The 25646-nt window shown below is 28.8% G+C and overlaps 1 protein-coding gene across 2 annotated transcripts in view; it reads right to left on the bottom strand.

The window, feature by feature from the left end:
* The window catches only part of LOC129957139 (rootletin-like), a 100675-nt gene that overhangs the window by 62998 nt on the left and 12031 nt on the right, over positions 1–25646 (bottom strand). For both annotated transcript variants that reach the window (XM_056069304.1, XM_056069305.1), the window contains exons 4-10: positions 12195–12272; positions 11461–11540; positions 10534–10699; positions 5926–6120; positions 5628–5713; positions 4457–4553; positions 1173–1333 (exon numbers count right to left, since the gene is read on the bottom strand). In XM_056069304.1, coding sequence (XP_055925279.1) covers positions 1173–1333; positions 4457–4553; positions 5628–5713; positions 5926–6120; positions 10534–10699; positions 11461–11540; positions 12195–12272 — 863 coding nt within the window. The remainder of the gene's footprint in view (positions 1–1172; positions 1334–4456; positions 4554–5627; positions 5714–5925; positions 6121–10533; positions 10700–11460; positions 11541–12194; positions 12273–25646) is intronic.

The raw sequence follows: 25646 nt of genomic DNA, 5'->3' as shown, positions 1-25646 counted from the left end.
ACCAGAATGATTTCTTCTTTGAGTGAAGAATTTGTTAAAAGTGGCAAGAATTCTCAAACTCTGAAGAAGTACAGAAAAAGACGACACAAATGCTACACGGAAAGTCCAAATAAACAGGTTCTATTTGCATTCATTTTTCTGTAAATACAATAAACTCTACAACTTTTTTGAATGTAGTAGTATTTCTATTCAATATACCCTCCAACATCGATTATCCAGTCATCAATAGCACTTCTTACAGATGTATTACATATTAAAGAATACCCACAAATTATTGATGAATAGGTATTTCCAAGGAATTTTAACAAATGAAAACATTACTCAAAATAATTTAGCAGACATTTATTATTGGCTATATAAGTGAAAAAATTTTAATTAAATAAAAGCACAATATGATTTTGTTGATCAAATTACCATTGTTTTGTCAGACAATTATAATTTTTTAAATTAAATAATAAGCATTTATACTTTTTTAAAAATTGCCACTGCTCAGTTTAACATCACAGCAAATTCCCAAATGCATTTTGTAATGAGGAGTGACTGCAGTGTTGCATTCACACAGGAACACAATTCTGCTTTTTTTTTTTTTAAATCATTTTAAACTTTTTAACTTCTTTTAACCCTCAGAGTTGCTGTGAACAAAGATTTGGGAGAAAGGTATTTTTTTGCATTTTTTGTAGTTTCTCACTATATATCGGTAACTCCGTAGTTTTCACCTAATTTCCATAACAACTACGGAAATTCCCTAGCTATTAGAAGGTATGCATATAGCTCATGATTACAGGCAATACAAAATTTCGTGACACAGAAAAAACATAATTCCATCTAAATAATGCATCAGCACACAAGTATATCATATTCTGGTATTTTCATCTAAAGTCAAAATATTGTATTCCAATTGTTCTATAGCTAGTTTTTTCTCCTAATCTCACCAGCATGACTTTTTCCTTGGAAGAAAAATTTGTTGAAGGGGAAACTCTGAAGTACAGAGAAAGAAGATGCAGGAGGAGATGTCATTATGTAAAATGAAAGTCCGCAGATCCTATCTGTGTTTATTTTTCTACAATACAATAAGCTCCTGAACTTTTTGAATGTAGTAGTATTTCTATTCAATATGAAAAATTCATCAAAATTTTAAAAAAAAGGAGAAAAAAAAAAGAAGTATGACTCACGGGAAAATTGTAAAAAGGGAAGAGATCTCTGTGTTTCCATCATCTAATAAAACCTGAGATATATCTTCTATGGTTTTAGAATACTGCCGAAGAAGATTTTCAAGCTCAGAATCTTTAACAGACGGCTGTGCTTTCTTTACAGTCTGAGAGACTGAATCATTCTGTGAAAAAGTTTTCACACATTATTAGATAAAATATTACCAAGTGAATACTAAAATTGCTAGATGAGTTATGAATAAACAGAATACTTGTACAATAAAGAAAACTTATTTGGATCAAAGGTAAATAAAGGTAAAAGTAGCAGATTTATATCAGAAACCCCAAGCTCAAAAGGGAGTTATAAAAATATTTATCTTAATTTCTATTATATATGGCTTATTACATTTCAGTATAAAAAAGTATATATATATATATCAGTATAAAATATATTTAAAAAAAAAACTTAATACTTTATTAAGTTTATAGAAACACTCATTAATTATTCAATAATAACTAGAACAGTAATTAAATGAAAGGCAACAGTACATTCTTTCATACTTAAATCCATAACTTCATTGATTTTAGAATATGATATGTACACTAAAAAAATGTTTAATTGTACATTCAAGATATAAAATAAACTGCTGAATTTAAAGTATGTTAGTTATCATACTTTGAATAATAATTAAAATTATTATAAATTGATTCATATAACAATTATTATAAATAAAAATTTAATTATTGCAAGTTGAAATGCACAAATGCATATGTGTGATTTGCTAAAGACCACCAAAAGCATATTTAACCAATCAATCAATCATATGTGCAGATCCCAATAAAATTCTGGCTAAGTTTAGTATAAATTTTTAAAAAAATAAGTGAAAATCTTAGCATAAATTTTACAAAAATTCCATGCCCAACAAGTTTAATTACTCTTGAATTAGAGGATAAAAATATAAATAAAAATCATATCTCTATACCATAATTGTACAAAAGGGGAAACATACAGAAAATGCTAAAGACAGGGGTGTTTGTGGGACCCCAAAAAATCCCCTGAAACTTTTACGGACTTACTACCGGCATTTTGGAGTTTCGAGAAGGGGGGAGGGTAGAAATGAAAAATTACAATTATGAAGTATTGAATGACCTAATTATAAAAGTTCAATGAATTACTTTTTTTGCAAAATTAATAACCATAAACTTTCAAACATATAAACTACTACATTTTATGCAAATATTTTAAATTACATGAATTAATTCTTTTAAAAAAAATTATCTAATTTCTGCTGCTTTTTTTTATTTTCTGATGTTTGTGGGCTTGTCTTTCTTTTGTGGTGAACTTCATAATTGCAGGAAGGTTGACTTTTATTTTCCTCATTTACAGTTGAAGAAATTTCCTCGAGAACTGCACATGCAGAGGTAGAAGCAGTTTGCTTTTCTGCTAATGTAGAAGGTTTTTCGGAGACTTTTATAGATGACTCATCTGAAATACATGTTTTTAAGTCCTCTTGATAGGTTTTCCAACTTCTGTTCATATTCAGTAAGAGATCTTTGCGAATTGGATCAGTCATTGGATTTTTTGAGCCATATTTTTCACATGAGGTTTTTTTAGAAGCCATTAAATCATATTTAATAGTCTGCACTGCATCTAGGGAATCAATCTTAAGAGAGGTTCTATAGTCAGTGACAAGTGTGTCCATTAAGTTGAATGCACTTTCCACTAATGGGCCATGGAAGCAGCTAAGGCAGGCTTTGACCAATTTAGCCAATGTAGGATACTTATAATCATTTGTGAAATCATCTTTTAAATTAAAAACTTTAGACCAATATTTATCAATTGTACACTTGATTTCCACTTTCATCAGATGTGTAGAGCATTTCTTTGGTGATATCAATATCACTCTGGTGTAACCTTATTTCAGCTTCTACTTTTGACTTTTCATTATCACTAAAAATATGGGACATAAAAGATGATAATTTTTCAAAAGCTAATATTGTACTGGTTTTACCTCTTAGCCCTGGATCTAATGCTGTAAAACTAATTAGATATGAATTTTTAAGGGGTAATTTCTGTTTCATATGCTGAAATTTCAAAGTGAAATTCTCTTGCGTACATAAATAAAAAAATATTTCAATAAGCGAAACGAAAAATTTACACTTGCATCAATAAATGAAACGAAAATTTTACACAGCGGAGAAAAAAAAGTTGCGAAGCGATCAATGACAAATAGCTAATACGGCGAAAAATCCCCCTTCTCTACTTATTGGCGCCATGCCAGGAGAGATAAGACCTTTGAACCCAGAGTCACGTTATCGCACATCTAGTCGAACGAAGTCTCTCCCTTTTTTTTCTGCCGCGCCTACTTGCCGAAAAGAATCCAGAAGAGAATGTCCGAGAACCGGGGGAATGAGTCAAAACGCGCAATAAGGAAAGAACAAAAAAGTTTTTTTCCCCCTTTTCACGCATTATCACTGCCTTTGGAGAAAGAAAGGAAAAGTTTTCACCACACACACTGACCTTGCGTTTTTCTGCTTTCAAAGCAAACAAAATTACCCAGATCAAAATAAATAATTCATTATTATTCCTACTTCCTTTTGAAAGACGATCCCCGGAATTTCCGGGTATCGAAGTTCAAAATCCCCGGAATTCCGGGGTTTCCCCGGAGCACAAACACCCCTGTAAAGAAGAAACCATATCCTGCATGTTAAAAATAATACCTTCTGAATGATAAAATATTGCTTCTAGATTCATCACAACTGCCAAACCTCATTTCGGTGGATTTTCATTTATGGGAACGATATATATATTTCCATTTACTAGTGAAAATATTTTGTATCTCATTTCTTCTACTAGACCCCACTTTTATCAAAACAATAGTAATGATATAATTTGTATTTTTCAATATTTTCACTGTGGCAAAACCGTTTGAAGAAAAATGGAATCAAAAATATTTTTCAAACAAAAAATGTAATTCAATATAAATATAATTCAAAAATGTTTTCAAACAAGTGAAAAAGAAAATTCAACAGACTAGGTGAAAAAATTTTTTAAATACAATGATATATCTAACTTTACCATAAAATAAGATTTGGATAAATACACATACAAACTAAATGGGTCAAATATATGACACAGAGAAGTGCTGTTAAAAAAAAATTTACAGAAATTTTAAGTCTATAATTATGTATTCTCTTTAAGCACAAGTTTTAAATTTACCTAAATGAAAAAAAAATATATGTTCAGGAAACTATTTTTATCTTAAAAAAATATAACAAATATTTTCAATAAGATTATATAGACTTACAATTTTTTCAATTATATTACTAAGAACAGAATTTGCCTTTTCTTTTTCTTCTAAAAGTTTCTGGAATTCTTCATGTTTATCAAGTAATTCTGATATTCTGAAAAAAAAAATTAAAATAATCAATAGGAATCTGAATTAGAACAAAATACAATCAATTTTCAAGATGCTTATAAAAATGAAACCATAAGTAAAAACAACAGTAGAAACTATAACAAATTAGCTAAAAAGATTATAATGTTATACAAATATAGTAATTAGTTTATACTTACTAACTAAAATAGCAATAGTATCATTAAATTCAAATTTTTAAAGTATGAATTGGAGAAAATGAAATGTATATTTTGTTTCATAAAAAGGAAGGAATACATATACTTAAATAATATTTTTACATTGAAATCACCATAGAATTTATATAAATTGGTTGAAAAATAACCAATTAGTTTCCAGGCTTATTCTGTGAGGATATGTAATTATAATTAGTATTTTATTATTTTGATGCTCTTTTTAACAAAATATAATGTTTTTATGTAAGCAATCGCCAGCATCCATCACAGCATTAATGAAATAATTTTACAGCAAATGAACATATATAGTTTTTCAAACAACATTTTTCAGCGAAAATTGCAGCAATATGCAGAAAAGCCATATCAGCCTCTTTATATTCTAAAATACACAGAGTGTGACTGGCAACGCTGGACGATAATTCAAAAATCAATCTACTTTGATAATGAACTATGATTCCCACAGTGCCACTGAATTAATCAGATGAACATCACTGGTGACTGTCATGGCGCCCAGTGTGTTTATGTTAAATAATGAATTTCAGCAATCTAATTAGAAGATTTAAGAAAAAAGTATTTTGAATCCAAGACATATATTTTGATCAATGTCAAGAGTATCATGGTGATTTTAGATATAAGATTCTAATTTGATATTAAACAGTAAATATTAAGAATTATTATTAGGTATTAAATTATCATGTATTCAAAAATATATTTGGACATTCAGATATAAAAATCAATAAGAGCCATATTATTTATTGTTCTAAATATTTCTTAGAAATAAAAAATTCTTAACCAAATTTTTTTCCAGCAAATAATATTCAAAGATTAATTGAAAAACAAATTTGCAAGCAAGCTTTAAATAAAATCTACCGAATATAATTAATTACCTTTGGTGAAGTCTTGGAACTTCATTTTGAGCCTTTTCATAATCATCTATTTTTAAAGCTGCATCAACTTCAGAATCTCCAATTAACTTTAACAGACACAAAAAATTCAGTACATAAAATTACTAACTTTCAGATCAAATTACTATTCTTAATATTATTCAATACATTTAATATAATACTACATTCTGTTTAATAGTTTAATTTAATCACATTAAAAATTATATTTCACAATTATATATAGGAGCTAAGCTTATAAAATAAAAATAATCAAAACATAAAAAATTAATGAAATTCTTACTCTTTGGCTTCTATTTACAGCAGCAACTTGTAAATCTGCAACATTTTGAATAGTGCGGCAAATGCAGCCTTTGAATGAAGTCAATTCTCTCTCAGTATGGCTTCTTAAATTTCTAAAATCATGTTTGAAATCAAGTACTTGGCGTAACAAGGATAAAAGGATATTGCTTTCTTTGGTATAATACAAACTGAAATACTAAAATAATAAAATACAGTTAAATGAGAATAAAAATTTGTAATGAAACAATGGCAATATAAATTTATTCAAGTAAAATTATAATTAAATGAGAATAAAACAATCTTATAATGAATAAATGATAATATAAATGAATTCAAGTACTTTAGATTAACATCATTAATATTTAAAATCATCATTATCTAAAATGTTTATACATTATCTGTTTTAGTATTATGCATAGTTTCCTCAAAAGGGACTATAGATTTGTAAGTAGACTTTTAAAAATAAAGAAAGTCGATTTAAATGACAAAATATATAGTTTTGTATAAAACAAAGATCAATAATATTTTACAAGGCAAAAATAAATAAATAAAACACACAAACAAGTTAATTAAAAGTAAAATGAAAAAGATAAATCAAAAGACGAAAGGCAAAATCCACTATATCCGTTACCAACTTTTTGGGAAGGGGAATGAATTTGTAGAAATCCTTAATAATCTTTTTTCTCTCTATTTCTCGATAAAATTCCAATTGTCTGCAACTTCTAACGACTTGAATTTTTTAGATTTCATAGTATATATTTATATCTTCATATACTTTATTTTTCTTCTCTTGTATACAAAATGTTTTTTCTTATTGTGGCCTGATATCTAATTTCTAAACTGCTAGAAATAGGGATATAATTCCTGTTAGGTAATGTATTAAAAGAAGGGGAAAATTGTATCTTATGTTGTTTGTAAGGATAAAATATGGATTTTTTTTTTTTTTTTGTTTAAAATTTCACAATGCCAAGAATATTTCACAAAATATTACTCATAGAATTGTATAAAGAGTTAGAATTAATAACTACCACGTAACATATTTATTAACTGAAACAGCATAAAATAATCTTCCCATCATTTAAACCATTTTTCTAATTGCAACTATATGCAAGTCTGTAATGGTTTAGAAATTAGCTATTAGTGCACAATAAGAGAGGACATCCCATATATAATATGTCTCTATATTATGCCTCATTCCTCAACAATTAACTATGTAATAAGGTTTGTTAGCAGGTAAATGTTTAAGTTTTGTCTCATATCCTGAGAGTAACAAAAGATAAAAAAATGATGAAAACTTACAATAGTTAATTTTAATTCTGATGTATTAAGGTGCAAATGTTTTCTCGAAATTGTTAAAAACATTTTTACAGATTAATGACATTTGTTGTCTTTGTGTAAATCCTAAGCAAAAACCAGAAGAGGGAGGTCATCTTGAAAATCTCCACAAACTTTAAAATAAATGCATACCATCCAACATTGGTTACACAGTCATCAGTAGCATTTCTTACCAATATGTTACATAGTATCCACAAATTATTGTAAGAATAGATATTTTTAAAGAATTTTAATTAATTTAATATTAATTTTAAAACAATTTATGATAATAAATAATTAATTTTAAAACAAATGTTTTCAAAGACTATTCAGAATTATTTAATAGACATTTATAATTAACTAAATATATAAGTGAAATAATTTTTTTTTCAAATCACACAATTTTGTTGATCAAACAAATTAACACTATTTGTTAGACATTTACAACTTTGTCTCGATAATTAGCAATCTCTTTTGCTTATTTTAAGTCATCATTGCTCAGTTTACATTGGAACCAAATCCTATGTTCATTTCTATAATGAGGAGCGACTCCCAATGTTTTTGAATTTATGCTGGAAAAGGATTCCCCAATCATGCTAAAAATACTTTCACTACACGCATTGTTTTGACCAAAGATTTGGATAAGAGATCTTTTAGGCGTTTTTTGCAGTTTTTCATTATATATTTATAATTCTGTAGTATTTGCTTAATTTCTGTAATAATTATGGAAATTCCGTTGCTGATGGATTTTTTTTTGTTATAATGACGTCCCATTTTAAAGCAACACTAGGACTATTTGGGGGAGGACTTGTGATTTTGAACCGCGGTCAGATGACTAGGATGACACCTGAACTGGTACCCGACTCTCCAAACTTCCACACAACACTAGTGGGAGGGCGTTTGGTCCCGACTAATTTAACGTGCAATAGACCCACTTACACGATGGGTTTTTCGGTGGAATCGGATCTTGAACCTGAAACCCTCAGGTTCAGAAGCCAAGACCTTACGACCAGGCCCCCCTTTGAAGGGTATGTAAATGAATTCTCCACCGCTTTCAAATGTAAAAACTGATAATCTTGGGCAAGGCTATGAATGGTGTGAGAGGTCGCATTTTTATTTTTGGAGTCACATGCATGAATATTTTGTGCTTCATAGCATAGCAAAGAAAAATGAAAATGCGTTCTGGACATCTTTTTCCAGAATCCAATTGAAACCAAAATTTGTGACAGAATTACAATTTTAGTCACAAGATCACATACCAAATTTCATTTATTTAAATCAGCAAGTTTTCATTCATACAAAAGTATGAACAAAAAGATAACCAACCTTTTGATGGATTTGATCCTAAATTTGATAAGGATCTACAGTTTAAATGCTAAAACTGCATACCAAATTTTATTTATTCAATAGCATTTAGAGTTATTGTATTTACATGCATGTGAATGTAGAGACCAACAAACAGATAGTCAAATTTGGTATAAATTTTGATATAAAAATATAATTTAGATGCTAAATTGATGTATCACATTTTGTCTATTTAGCATTTAGTCTCTATCATGCTCACTTGTTTTTGGAAGGCCTAAAAGAAACCCACCGCATTTCTCCACAGAGGTCTGAAATGTGAAAATTTGTAAAAATTCGAGTTCAGATTTTATTTTTTTTAATGATTAAATTATTTTTTCTTTGTACACACACACACACAAAAAAAAAAACAGTGTGGGTGAGGGCAATATAAATCATTAGTGAACATGCCTGACAGCAATCTCATTATACATTAATAGATTTCACCATGAAAGCTCTAGAAAGATTCAGTAGCTCCACAGATGTTAAAAAAATAAGGAAGTTTTGATATTTTCCCTACTGTGATCCCAAAGTAATGAAGAATTCCCAAACATTTAAACATCACTCAATATCAGAAATAATTTTAAAATAAAGGTATCATGGCACGAACAGGTTCTACCAAATTTAATAAGAAATAATGAGCCATTAGACAATAACTTTCACCTTAATTAGTTTAAAAACTGTAAAAGACTTCACTTTCTGTTAACCCTACAGTGCATCATGTAGTCATTTAACTAATTAATTTTATTTCCACTCATATGCTTCACATGACTGTTCCATACGGCAACAATGAATGTTCGGAAATCCTTTTTTATATGCTTTTTGATAAACATTTGTAGAAATGCGATTTAAACTGGAAAGCTTGGGAAAATAACATATTGGCTGTTGAATGAATAGTTCTGTCATTAAAAATACTATAATTTTTTTTCATTGCAAAAAATATATTGGTAAAAAGGGACATTAACTTTTATTGTAGAGTTGCGATTTGTATCACTGGGTTATTGTTTAATTCATAATGTAGCCATATGGCACATTTTAGGGGGTTTTTTTCCTCCTCAAAAAAATAAATAAATAAATAAACATATAAAGAAATGAAAAAAAAATTTTAAATAATTTTCTTAAATTATATGCAGAACTTCAACAGATTATTATTACATCATCAATCACTTTTTTTTGTTTTATAATTAGGTAATCTCAAGTTTAGCAGTATATTTAGGCGCATAATAAATCATTCTTTTTTTTTGTCCAATAAATTAGTGACCAATCTTTAAATAAAAAGTACGCAACTTTTCTATTCTGTAATACAAATGTACACCAAATTAATGACATAATAGTTATATCTGGAACATATTTTAGCATTAATTGCAATCTTAAAAAAATTAACATAAATATACAAATATTTTTATTTGGCAATAAATGGCGTACAAATACTGGAAAATTACATACGTATACTGTTTATTTCAGTATTATAAGACAACCACTTTTCGACGATTCTATCTCATTAAGGGAAGAAACGCGGAAGGATGAGCACATTTTCGGAATTCTTCAACACTTTTTGACCTTGATTTTCACCACCTTGATTTCACTATTAGATACTTTTTTGTTCAATTACTTTTTCACGTGTATGTGAATATTGTGTCGTTTCTGACGGCATTATTTTAATCCTGCTTGCCAGTAATCCGAGTTTATTTTATTGTTAAATGTAAACATCTCCTCCTTTCATCTTTCCTCTCACTCTTATTTTGACAAATTAAACCGATCCTAACGCATGTGCAAAAACGCAGAGGGTCTTAGAATCTGTTGTCAAACAATACCTGTGTTACATTGGAAATATAAATAAACAGAAACTACTCAAAAGACAGAATAACTTCTCGAATAAAATTAAAATACCAAAAGACAGTTGATTAATATTATAAAATAATTCAACATTTTAGTTGCAGATAATGAAATATACCTGTTCCTCTTCCTGCCATTCTGATTCTTTGGCTAATAGCTGAGAACGAGCTTGCTGCCATTCTTTGGTAAGACGCTGAACATCTGATGTAAGAGTCTGATTCACTTCTGTGGCTATTTCTAGTTGTTCATGAAGAAGTGTATTTATTTGTTGTAGTCCTTGGCACCTATAAATATACAGAAAAGAATGTAAGCTCTCAAAGAGTTCCATGTAATATTCCAAATAGGCCTTCAGTGGAAATAATGATAATCTTAATAAGAAAGTATAAAAATGTGAATTACATGTTTATATTTCACCTAATTGCAGAATGCATTTAACCTCAATGTTTACATTTAATTTTAATGCAGAAATAATTCGTGAAAAGATGGTTTGGGGCATAGAAATAGAAAAGCATTTAATTACTTTTTAAATTACTCGAGGATAAGATCTGATAGCACATTCAATTATCCACAGGATTAACTATTCCTATTTTCTTTAGGGGAAAAAAAATTGTATTACTATAGATAGAGCAATGGTTAATACAAAGTCATCCCATTTATTTACACCGAGAAGTCTGATTTTGTGCATCATACTTTTTTAATATTGAAAATTGTAAATTCATTAGTATCAAATAATTTTTTTAAAAAGCATTAACACTCATAAGTATATCAGGTACCACTGGTAGCCTTATAAAAATAAAAATATTCTCCCGAAATACATCTAAGTAAAAGATAAGGAGATCTAAGTAAAAGATAGCAAAAAGTGAATGATATAGTGGAATAGTTTCTGTACTACATTATGGGGAAATATAACATACTTTATGGATTTATTTACTTATTTTTATTTTTCATAATACTTCTTCCGATAACTGCAAAATGCAATTTCCAATTTAATTTAAAATTAGGCATTTCATATTAATTTATTTCAAAAAATTAAGGAAACAAGTACCTGTTCTTTTCCTGCTCCAGTTGTAACAAAGCTGTTTCCAGGTCCATTGCCAGAACATTTTGTGAATGCGAATCAGTCTCCTGAAATAAATGAATAATACTGTAGATTGTAATAAATAAATAAATAAAAACTCAATAAGTACAAAAACTAAAAGTAAGAATACTAAATTTTTCCTTAAGCAATATGAGCAGATATAATAACAATCAAAGCAAAGCAAATCAGAAATCAAAACTATAGTCAATAGTAGTATGACAATACTATAAAATTTATTAATGTACAGATATGCTAACATTCTTGAATATTATCTTAATATAATAGTTATATAGCATTGAAGGAGGAGAAACGTATGATCCTGGTGCTAACTTTATGGCATATCAGGAAAACAGAACACAAATGCATTCATTTCACATTTTAAAACCAAATGTAACAAAAACATAATATTTTGCCCTGAACACTTTGTTTCAGAGCTTTACTAAGTTAATATATTTAAAATTCACTCATATAATTGAAAAAATGTTAGTTTTAAATATTAATAATCAGTATTCAATAATAACACTTTATATTTTAATTTTTTTAAATTCTATATGTTCTCTGAAAATATATAAAAATATGACTTCCACCTATGATACAAGTATTTGATGTTTCTCTATATATTGTTGAGTTGCTATTGAATACAAGCAAAAACAGTTAATTAAAAATGATAAACGTTTATAAAGTAAGAATTTTATACATACATGAATACTATTTTCATGTGCCGAATGCTCGGCCAAAGCTGCTTCTAACTTAGCACAACGAATGCGATATTCTTCAACCTATAATTAGAAAATATAGATCTCTTTAGTTTTGCTAATATAGTTCACATAAAGCCAACTAAAAGCAAAGAGTGTTAAACATTAACTTTCTAAATATATAATAAATTGAAAAATAAAAGGCCAAGCTAAAAATTTTGCATGCATTGGGAAATAAAAATTAAAGAGAGGAAAAACATTTAAAAAATACATAGGATACACTATAATTTTACAGTACAATAAATTGAAATTTATAAATTATTGAGTTATAAAATGTTTTCTTTAAACAGCAATGACGGGCAGTATAATATTTGAGATGAGATAATATAATGTCTCATCTTTAAATAACATGAAAAGACTGGTTTTGGCATTCATTGTTTCAACAGCAAAAATCCCTTTTCCTGTAGGAAAATTATGTAATTTATGTCTAAATCTAAAAAGACAAATAAAGAATTTCAAAAAATTTTTTATATTAGCAGATCATCACAAAGCCACCACCTTCCTAAGAATCGCAATCCTAAGAATAAAATCGCAAAGGGATGTTGGCCAAATCCAAAATAAATTACTAACAAAAATAAAATGCAGAATAAATAATAATAAATCAAAATTTTGCAAAAATAAATGCAAAAATTTGATGCAGATAATAAATTACTTATTTTTCAGAAAAAAAATTTTTTAAAGCTATTTTTATAATAAATCTCAATTTATAAAATAATTGTTCTACATATATGATTTAATTAATACTTATACAAAATAATAATAATATAAAATATTGATCATTAATAATACAATTGCTATAGGTTAAATAAAAATTAACTTAAACATAAAACCTGCCTAATTAATTAATTTGTTTATTTTGTAGAAATACAACACTAATTCATATTTTTAAATATTTCTTTACAAAAAAAAAAAAAAATCCAATTAAAAGTTATTTTAGAATTTTAAGAAGCATTTCTGTAAAAAGATTTTTTTTAAGTAATTACAAAACAGATTTGTATATTATAAACTATTTTGTTAAATAATAATAGCAAATAAGCCAATTTCCTTTCTAAACATTTTTCAAATTACGCAAAATTGACAAACAAATGAAGTTTCATTTTATGGCATATATAAAACATTATTAAATTCAAATAAATTAAAAAGATCCAGATTTTACAAAATTGTTGACAAGATATCACGAAAAAAAATTCAACGAAGTTCACATCTCTAATAAATCACCTGCTGTTGCCTCCTCGCAAATTCCCATTCCCAAAGTTTCACCCGATCTCTGACACACAATCCGCAGAACTCCTCCATACAGCAAAACCTACCTACACCGCCAGCACGGGGTGTATGATCTGCGACTGAGATAAAAACATCAAACCGCCCTACTAACCATGTCTTTCTTCCATGTACGACGCGCTTTGAGTTACCATGGAAACCCATCCACACCCGGAACAAACGATTCGCACCTTTCGCCCATTTTACTATCGTGTTCGAAATGCGGGTAACATGTTGTAGAGGTTTAATTCGCGCTTAACAGGTTTTTTCTATTAGAGTGAAAGACAGCAATAGCGTTAATTTGCTTTTATTAATTTTAACACATAAAACTACTTTAAATGCATTGTGATTAGTTTTCAACTGATAAGCAAATATTTACTTTCATAAGAATCTGCTTTTATACCATTAAATAGCTTCAGTGGTATCTTTCTGTTAAAAATTTTCGGAAAATACTAATTTAACATTTATACTTTAGTGATACGATTTAAAATACAACTATAGTTCATTTATGAATGTAGTTTTTATTTTGACAGTCTAGTTTGATGAAATGAATTTTAATAGTGATTATCAGTCTTTTCACTCAGTGCCAGCTGTTGCAACTAATAATCTAGGTCGCTTAAAAAAAATAGAAAAGAAAAGCAGGTGCATTTTTTTTTTTAAAAAAAGGTAAGACTTGAGTGTATAAAAAACAAGGTTATTTATTTATTTGCTGATAATAGGAAAAAAGAATAATATATAAATAGAAAAAAAAATTATTTCGACCGCAAATAAATAACCGGTTTGGATCAATTTTGTGTACCCAAAAGTAAAAGTAATCAGAGTTATTTGAAGGAATTTTCATGATTTTTTGAGGGAAAAAAAAATATGTTTAAAACGTTTTTCTGACAATTTGAATAAATAATTTTTATTTTGCGTGAATTGTTTAAATGTCGATCAATAATATTACAGAGTAGAAAATACATAGTGAGTTGTTTGGTGATTATACTAGCCCATTATATGACTTGCGATGCATTTTTTTTTTTTTTTGGTGAATAGATTATAATTGAATTGAAAAACCATTATTGAAATATTTTCTTTGCTTTTCAAAATCTTGGACGATAATGTAGATGATTCATTTAAAGAAAGTGGAAATAGTGGACAGAATGAAATTTCCATTCCCCCATAACTTCTTTACAATTGAAGATAGAATAATAAATTATGCAAAATAGCATCGCATTAAAACGAACAACTAAAAAGTGATTTTTCATCACCTAAATGCTTGAATGTAAACAGTGTGGTATATAGGCACAAAGGCTTTTTTTTCCCTACCCCCAACACTGATTATTTTTAACATGATTTATGTTGCCAATTTTAAGAAAAAATAAGGTAAAACTTCAAACGTTTACTTTACCTGAATTCGAAATAGTTTAAATGCGCATGCTCTAAAGTTTAAAAGCTGGAAGAAAATTAATTTTTAAAAAATAAAGGAACAGTGAGATTTATTGGCAACATTATGTAAAAATGGTCGGTTTAAAAAAAAATAAATATCTAGTTACTAACTAAAATTCTAGTTACTTTGAATGTGTTTGATTGTAATCTTTATCTTGAAAACGAGTGCGTGTGTTTTATTGTCTTTATTTCACGTTTTAAAATAAATCAGATTATTTTCTAAAATTATATTTTGTTCGTATAATAACATACATTAAAACAATAAAATCTCCTTACCCATTAGGATTAAATAATTGAAATCAAGCAGATGTTAGTTTCTCGGCAGTTAAGCAGCTATTAGCTAATTCTTTAAATAAGATTATAAATTATTAGAAAGATTTAACATTTTGCATCCAAAGAAAATTATTGTCATGAAACTGATTTACTTAATAGATGTTAATTATCTTCTCAAGGAATAAAATATATTGCTGCCTAGATTTTGAATTATACTTTGTATAATTTTGTACAACAAATTTCATTATTTAAGTGCATTTTTTAATGAACCTAGTTGAGTTGGAACTTTTGTTAATGTGGTGGTTCTCTAATCTGATGTCTACAGTATTATTGAGAATATACTGTATTAAAAAAAAATAAAACAGATAACAACTTTAACTCTTAGAAAGATGTTATTCCAGAAAATACCTATCATGGCGTACAATACTTTCGAAATATTTTTTGGTGTGAATTCAGCATTTTTACTAAATTTATCATGAGATCCTAGGTGAGTTTTTTGGCGATTAATCCCTGACATACGATATCAGAAAATCGAATTTGCGCTTTAGATGCATTTTTCAGAAGCGATTGAAACAAAAATTTGACACAAAATCCATATCAAATTTTATATATTTGAGTCACTGCGTTTTTTAATTATCGCGTTTACTTGTTTTTGAAAATACAGATTAACAGACGGTCAACCCCTGGTTGGATTCGGCTCAAATCTGACATATGTTTACGTTACTGATGTTAAATCTGTGTAGTTTTTCGTAGTTACCTTGTTAACTTATATTCGAACAAACGGACTTCCTCAGAATGGATTTTGCTCAAAAACAGGTAGAAATCTACAAATTTGATGTAAAGTCTGTATACCAAATTTTATCCTTTTAAGCTCAACCTTTTTTTTTTTTTTTTAATTATGTTAGAATATGATGTTGTTTTGGTTAGGGGTTTTGAAGCTCGAAATCGCGTAGGCAATGAATAAAGTATAAATGCTAATTTTCATCATCATCGCATTTCATTTAATCGCATATATTTTCTTACCTGCTTTTACCAGTATTGCATTATTATCATGCATGCCTCTTTGAAAGAATATGCGCTTTTAAAAGGTTGACGTAGAACTATGACCTCATAGCTGTTATTTCATCTTAAAATCGGTCGATTTCCAAAACTTTGTTTGGCAGTTAGAAAAATTGAAAATGAAGGTTTAAAAAATTATCATTATATATATAGTGAGAGAGGAGGGGGGGGGGATAGAGACCGATAGAGAAATCTCGTGATTGTTTCAAACCGGTTTAAACTGGTTAATGACTTAAATTAAGACAAATAATGACTAAAAAATAATGTTCTCACATGATAACTTGAAATAGATTTCATTTCATTTTTTTTTTTTATTTTATTTATTTATCTTTGTCACAGAGACGGAAAGAGACAGGACATTTTCCATAAATGTGTTTTTTCTGACTCAGGAAGATCTGAAACACGGAGATTCGTCAAAATATCAAGTTTGATTTTTTTTTTTTTTTTTTTTTTTTTTGATTATTGCAATACTTTATACATCGTATACGAGAATGTAAAAATCTAGACATATCCCTTTTTATCCCAATTAATAGCTTTAATTGATTTATTCAAAAATTCACCAGTTCAGATCTCAAATTCAGTATTATGTAAGAAAAGCAGGCGATATTTTGATTAGATTCAAGTTTAATTACGATCGCGGATTTTTTTTTTTTTTTTTTTTTTTTTTCCTTTTTCTTTCTTTCTTCTACAAATGGCAAGAATTTTACGAGCTTAGCGTAAAAAACTGCCCATTAATCTTAAATACATTTTTTATTATATTATGTTAAATATATTTTTCTGGATATAATAGATAAATCAAATGATAAATTCTTTATATCATATAGCTTTAATTTCTGCATATAATTGAAAGAAGAATAATGATAATTAATTTCTTCAAATATATTTAGATATCAGAATTAAGGTCATAATGTCATTTTTTGGACAGCATAAAAAAACTGAAGATCACAGATCCATTGCCCAAGCTGTTCCAACATGTTGTTTCCCCGTTGAACACTTTTTTTAATTGTAAGAGGAAATTATTTTTTTCTTCTATAGCAGTTTTAAAACTAATACATAAAATTTAATTCTTTGAAACAATTTTAAAATCTTAAAATGTACAGAGAGCATCGGTTTTAAAGATTTACGATCTTCGAAGAAAAATAGGTTATTCGGAATTTCATATCTCGTGGTAAGTCATAAATCTTCGCTACTGTCAGTGCATTGCGTGACATACTACATGACGTCCACTTTCTACACTCTTCATTAACGGGCCTTCGAACCCCAATTTTTAGTGTTTTGCAAGATGTCGACTCTTCTCAATAAAAGAGATTGATTCGTGTCTATTTTCTCCTATCCATTTCGTTTGCGCACTTGGGAATATTTTATGTAATTACCTTGCTATCTTTTCTCCCGCATTCGGAATTCTAAGAAATGGAATGATATCGAATTTTTCTCAGAATAAGGAATGCCTTTGTTTGAGATTATTATGTTCTTCATTATTCATTACATTTTGCAGATAAAATCTCGATTTTATTTGAAGGCGACCTACATGGAAAGTTTCGGAAGATATAGCGAGGAAAAAAGGAAGAATCTATAAGAATTGTATAGATCATGTTGGAAAAGTTTTTAATCGAATTTTAATTTAGTGTTCTTGTTAAAGTTGAATATCCGAAATATTTTATTCGTTGAAAAAACAGTGGCATCAACTATGTTTTTAATAATGATTATTAATTAAACAAATAAAAATAAATATTTAAATCTTGTTTATTAAGCAACGGCCAATATTCGCAGACGATTATTTTCAAGCTAAATTCGGAAATTCAATTCGAAGTTAAATTTTATTCATTAGTCATAAAGGATAAAAACTTCATATTTTGCTTCGTGAAAATCTAAAGCAACTCACAATAGGGTTTATAAGTGATAAAACTTCTTTTTTTTTTTTTTTTTTTCTTTTCCTTTTTGTCACAAGCGACATCTAAAATTAGAAAAGTGGCCAATTTAGATTATTTTATATATGCATTAGAGTAAAAAAAAAAAAATGGGTGCGAGATTTAAGATATAATCAGACCAAATCAACATTATACATTACGAAACTGAGCTCTTTTTTCCATAGAAAATTTTTCAATATATTTCTGTAGTAATTTGTTTTAGTATCTTTTTAAGACAACCTTATAAAAAAATTTTTGCTCTTGACAAACTGGAAGGGAAAGGCAGATTCCATATAATCTAATTTTTTTTTCAGATTCCTTTCAATCCTTAGACAAAAATAATGAAATATTGCATTTTGAATCAATTATATATCATGACTTTTTACTGTTATCACATAAATCAACATTCACTGCAAAATAAACAATATTGAGTATATAAATATTATAAATTAAATATTATTTATCAGGTTTCTTTTAAAGTTTAAAATATATTATTGAAAAACTGAAAATTTTAAGAACTGCCAAAAAAAATTGTGTCAGCCAAGAAAGAAAAGTTTAAATCGCGACTGTTTACACAAAGTGTTCTGTTAATGAATCGACGACTCAATGGTTGTTAGTAGATATCAAGAGGAAAAGAAATGGAACATGGTGTTGCAAACTACATTAAAAGGGTGAAAATCACGAAAAACGCACGAAAATTTCGACGTCAGACTGGAACAACAAAAAGTATAATAATAACTACTCAAAGGAAGTGATTGCCACTGAAGCCAATGCATACTCTAAAACGATGTAAAAATTATTTCGGAACACGCTCGAAAATAGCAGGTATGTTTTTAATGTTTGCCGCAGCGCCGACAATCTGCATTATTAAATTTTTCGTTATGCCCATCTTCACGTGAAACGAATAATTTAAAGTTAACCCAGAGGAAAATGCCAAACGGATTAAGATTCGGTGAACGAGGAAGCCAAACAATCTCTATAAAATTATCCTAAAATAAATAAAAATCCATTGTGGCTATGTATACATGTTCTACATCTCTTGCTAAACGATACGGTCGAAATCAATCAACTTTTGTACACTTATTGTTTAAGATAAGACAAAGAATACTGTCAACGTTACGAAATGCAAACGTAAGTTAAACTTTCAGTTAATCAAAATTTTGTCATTTTTTTTCCTGCAGTAATTTTGGAACAAATTATTCCACAGGAAATATTTTTATATCATTTAAAAATTCAAAATGGTAATTAAAATGAACAAATAAAATTCCTTTTTAATGATGTCAATTTCTAAAATCTAAAAAGTAACTGAATAGATGCAGGTAATTTTGAAATACGGAAATTATAGATCGTTGCTGGGTAAAGATGACTTTGAACAACTCTGTCTTTGCTTACTTTGATACTTTTGTTTTATTTTTTAAAATTATTTTGGCTAAGGCTTTTATTCATTTTAAAAAAACGATTTGTATATCTTTTCTTTGTCGGATATTTGGTCGAGTTCTTACAAGGAGAGGACGCGTTGATTAGTTTAGTTATACCCGTTTTAAAGCAACATTAGGGCTATTTCGGGACGAACCTCGTAATTTTGAACCACGATCAGATAACGAGGGCGACACCTGAGCTGGCACCCCCTCTATCCAAGCCAGCAGGAGGATGTTTGACCCAGACGAATTTATAGTGAAAATTAAAGAGAGCAACAAATAATTTATTAAACCTAAAAGCAAACGTTCTTAGTATTAATAAATGAAAAGAACCAGCGCGAATGGTTTCCCCAAAACTTTCTCGCATATTTTGCATGGAATCCTGGTACAATAGTTACGAAATGTTAACTTTGCGAATTTAGCATTTTTACTATATCGATCATGTCATGCTTGTTTTTTTTTTTTTTTTTTCTATCAATCCCAGTTATAAAGTTAATAGCATCCAAAAACGGAATTTATGCTTTAACTGCGTTTTTTCCAACCAAATGAAACAAAATTTTGACGCAAAACTAAACTTGGTAGTCTCAAAATCTCGTATGAAATGTGATATATTGAAGTTATTTCATTTTTTATGTTTCTGAAAGTAGAGTCACACAGACGATCAACTCCTCATTGGATTTAGCGCCAAATTTGATAGGTGTCTACAATTTAGATATTAAATATGTATTTAGATATTAAATATGTATTAAATATGTATATGTAAATATGAATGAATATGTATGTATTCCATTTAGCTGAATTCGTTTTGTAGTCATCGTATTAACTTATATTCTAACAGCCAAGCAGACGCACTTTCTCTGAAGGGATTTTAATGAAATTCTGATAAAAAGTCTAGAAATATGGTGTAATGACCATATACGAAATTTCATCCGTCTAGCTCAAAACGTTTCTGAGTTATTTTTATCACAGACAGACGGAGAAACATTTTCCAAAAACGAGTATTTCAATCTCAGGGCCATCTAAAACACGGAGATTCGTCAAAATTTTGTGCTCGAATTTTTTGACGATCACAATACTTTCTCTACACTACACATACGAGAAAGAAAAACGTAGAAAGCAGTAAGATATGAAATGCACAGGCAGATGGTCCAAAAATTTTACGGCATTATACGGTATGTTTGCTATGCTGCCGAATTTTGCGAAAAAATACAACTGCTCTTTTAAAGTAAATGAAGTCTGATTTCGAATCGATCCTTTTAATGTTTTTCTTATGGATATTCATTATTTATCAATTATGCAAGATGCTAAAATGGATCTTGTTTCCAATGTTTTATTAATAATTACCAATCTGGTTCTAGTTCGTAATATATACATTTTTATGATATAAGTAACTATAATTAATATTTATTTTCATTTAAGTTATATTCTGAATGTTAATCCTTAATCAGGTTTTCTGAATGTTAATCCTTAACCTTACCGATTGCGCTATCCGGATGCTTACAAAGGGCGACAAATCAATATTATATAAGCTATACTGAAGGTTTGAGGGCCCTTTTCTCGAAATTGGCTACGATGAATGATCTAATTTAATGAATGAGCATTCTAAAGGAATACTACTATTACACTAAATACTAGCTGCCTCAGAAGAAATAATTTTGGAAATATCGTTTGAAATTTGAAATAACTATCTTGTTTAATGAGGAATGATAGAAAGAATGACATTTATTTTCTTGTCGACAATGAAATTGAATGATATATAAAGAAGAAGTATAAATGATATTTATTCTTTTTTTATCGTGTGAGAGCATGATGTTGTTTTGGCTTCAGGTTTTTGAAGCGATTTGAAGGCAACAAATTACTGAAGCCTCAAAATGCGTAGGCAACAAAGTGGCGATTTATCCCTTTTTTTTTATTTTGGAGTCGGTTTTCACAGTATAGCTTTTGAAATATCTATCGTCTGCTAATGTAGTTTTATTTTGGAGTCGGCTTTCACAGTATATTTTTCCCATAATCTATCGTCTGTTAATGTAGTTTTAGTTTGGAGTCGGCTTTCACAGTATAGTTTTTCCATTATCTATCGTCTGCTAATGTAGTTTTATTTTGGAGTCGGCTTTCACAGTATGGCTTTTGAAATATCTATCGTCTGCTAATGTAGTTTTATTTTAGAGTCGGCTTTCACAGTATAGTTTTTCAATTATCTATCGTCTGCTAATGTAGTTTTATTTTGGAGTCGGCTTTCACTGTATAGCTTTTGAATTATCTATCATCTGCTCTTGTAGTATTTCCCTTGGAAATCACAGTGTTAATGCCTAAATCACGCAACGCTTTTTTTTTTAAATAAACCAAACAAATTAAAACATTGTTTGTTTAATCGATAAAGATTGTTGGTTCAGCGAGTTCGCAAATTGTACAGACTAAGTCTATGGCAAAGGATGCCGACGTGCTCTGATTGGTTTAAACCTTGGTATTTTTTTGGCAATGTTTTGCCAAAAAGATGCCATATCGAAATATATTTTTATAAAAATAAATAAAATTTGTGAATCCCCCCCCCCTCTTTTTTACGGTTTACATGTAATATTAATCTGGAACATATATACAGAAGAAAAAATCAAAACCTGAAACCTAAATTCAGAAAATATAATAATTACAATTTATTAAAAATACTTTTTGAGTGTGTTTCTTCTTAATATTATTTTGATCGTGTTGATATTAACTCGTATCTTCATAAAACAAATGAAAGATACAGGGTTTGAGCCAAATAAGCGCAAACTGCACTATTATGAGTGCAAAACATTGCCAAAAAGATGCCAAGGCTTAAACCACTCAGAGCACGTCGGCATCCTTTGCCATAGACTTAGTCTGTACAATTTGCGAACTCGCGTTGGTTCAGGGATAATTTCAACTAATTAAAATAAGGTTATTCGAAAATAATGCAGAAAGTTGTCACATTTGGCGATTTATCGCCAACTAACGTTACAACTTGATTTCCAAATTATACACTCTCAGAATTCTTACGAATGTCTTAAATAATTTAAGCCATTAAATTATTTAAGACATTCGTTGCCAGCCAATTCGTTTCGTTTGGCAGCTAGAAAAATTAAAAATAAAAGTTATCATATATATACAGTGGCTCAAAAAATTGAGAGTACACCTTACTTTTACTTGATAAATCCGACTTTCAATATAAATAACACATAACCGAGAAGTGCAAACATGTTTTTATTTTTACACATAACAAATGGTTTAGTTTAGAGTAAAGATAAAGGAAAATCAACGAAAAATATATGAATTGAAAAGTTTCAAAAGCATTTTAAATAAACATACGCGGAATTTTGCCTCAAAAAATTGAAAATACACCAATGAAATTCTTGTAATATCTCGCATAGAAAGAACGTTGAGTATTTAGTTGCATGTCTTTTGGCTTTTACAATGGCCTCTAAACGTCGTGGTACCGATTCGGCCAATTTTTTGTGATATCTGAAGATATTTTATCCCGTTCTTCTTGCACCACATATTTTAATTGGGTTTTGTTTCTAATTTTGTGTTTTTGGACCACTGCTTCGAGTATAGCCCAGAGATATTCAATGGTATTAATGTAGGTGTACTGTGGTGGTGTGTGTGACTGCTGTTTACAATGCAAAGGACACCATATTTTGACTTACGTGCATTCTGTTTGGGGTCGTAGTCAAACTGGAAAATGAAATTTCCATCTAAACCCAAATTGTTAGCACTTTCCTTTAGATTGCTGCGAAGTATATCCAAGTAAACCATATTGTTTATAATGTCATCTATAAAAATTAAATTTGCTACCTCAGATGAAGCCATGCAATCTCAAAACATGACGGAGTCACCATCATATTTAAATGTAGGAAGTAAATGTTTTTGGATCCAAAGCAGTATTAGGCTTTCTCCATACAGTACGATGGCTGTCACTGCCAAAAATGTTGAGTTTTCTTTCGTTATTAAATATAGCTTTCTTCCAAAGATTATTGGTCTTCAATTGATGAGCTTTTGCAACCTCAAATACTTTTTCTGAATTTGCAAGCTGATGAACGGTTTCTCTCTAATAATGCGACTTTTATATCCAACTTGTCTAATCGCATTTCACACAGTTTCAGCACTTGCATTTCTGCCTATGATTTGAAAAGTTTCTGCAACAAGTTGGATGAACCATATGGTCGCAGCAATCTTAAGGAAAATGTTAAAAATTTGGGTTTAGATGGAAATTCCATTTTTCTGTAGGACAACGACCCCAAACAGAATGTCCATAACGTCAAAATGTGGTGTCTTTTTCATTCTAAATACCATTTACTCATACCACCACAATATCCGACATCAATGCGATTGAATATTCGTGGGTCATACTCGGAAAAGTGGTTCAAAAAACACAAAATTAGAAACAAAACCCATTAAAACATGTGGTGCAAGAAGAATGGGGTAAAATATCTTCAGATATCACAAAAAATTGGCCGAATCGGTACCACGATGTTTAGAGGCCATTATAAAACCCAAAAGACATGCAACTAAATTCTGACACTTTGTCTCTATGCGAGATATTGCAAAAATTTGATTGGTGTATTCTCAATTTTTTGAGGCAAAATGCTGCGTGTGTTAATTTAAAATGCTTCTGAAACTTTTCAATTTAGAAGTTATTCGTTGATTTTTCTTTATTTTTACTCCAACTTAAACCATTTGTTATATGTAAAAATAAAAACATGTTTGCACTTCCCGCAATGTATTATTTATATTGAAAGTCGGATTTATCAAATAAAAGTAAGGTAAAATGGTATTATTCAGTTAGGGAACAAAAAACAATTTATTCCAAAATGACACTCGGAAAACAAGCATATATATATATATATATATATATATATATATATATATATATATATATATATATCGATATTATATATATATATATATATAATATCGATTTATTGTATCGCGATTCATCATGAACTATTATTCATGATCATGATTTCGATAGATAGAATTTTTTCGAAAACTTTCATCAAAAATTGATTTTTTTTTTTTTTTTTTCCCTGTCTCGATAAATCGAAAATCGGCACAGCCCTACTTCTGAATGCCTGATTTAAAAGAAAATAGTCAAAATCAAAAAATAAGTCTTTTATAAAATCAAAGATAGATGTTTATCACCACAACGCATTATTCAGGAATATTGCATCTGAATTAAAACTCTTTAATAGAAAATTCCAGAGTCACAATACTTAAAAATTACAAATAAATTTATAAATACTCCATTATAAAAATTATAAGTAGAATTTGTATTCTACTTATAAATTATAAATAGTTTAAAAAAAAAGTTTTTAATGGCATTGCCTGAACTCAACACTAGAAGAAAAAAATAGAAATGTACAGTAGCTCAAACAATTATACCTTAGTATACAAGTACACCTTACTTTTCCTTGATGAATCCGACTTTCAATATAAATAACACATTACCGAGAAGTGCAAAAATGTTTTTATTTTTACATTTAACAAATGGTTTAAGAAAAAACAAAGAACATTCAGCGAAAAATTTCTAAATTGAAAAGTTTCAGAAGCATTTTAAATAAACATATGCAGAATTTTGTCTCCAAAAATTGAGAATACACCAATGAAATTCTTGTAATATCTGGCATAGAAAGAATGTGTCAGTATTTAGTTGCATGTCTTTTGGTTTTTATAATGGTTTCTTAACGTCGTGGTACCAATTTGACCAATTTTGGCTAGTATCTGAAGATATTTTACCCCATTCTTCTTGCAACACTTGTTTTAAATGGGTATTGCTTCTGATTTTATATTTTTGGACTACTGTTCCGAGTGTGGCACACAGATATTCAATGACATGAATGTCGGCGGACTGTGGAAGTGTGTCTAACTGTTGTTTACAATGAAAAAGACACCACATTTTGGCGTTACGCGCATTCTGTTAGGGGTCGTTGTTAAGCCAGAAGATGAAAATTCCATCTAAAGCCAAATTTGAGAAGTATATCCAAGTAAACCATATGGTTTATAATGGCATCTATAAGAACTAAATTTCCTACCCTGGA

The sequence above is a fragment of the Argiope bruennichi genome, chromosome 11 (assembly GCF_947563725.1).
Source record: "Argiope bruennichi chromosome 11, qqArgBrue1.1, whole genome shotgun sequence".
In the NCBI taxonomy this organism is placed as follows: Eukaryota; Metazoa; Arthropoda; class Arachnida; order Araneae; family Araneidae; genus Argiope; species Argiope bruennichi.
Note: the sequence above shows the minus strand (reverse complement) of the source record. Positions and strands in the feature narration are given on the sequence as shown.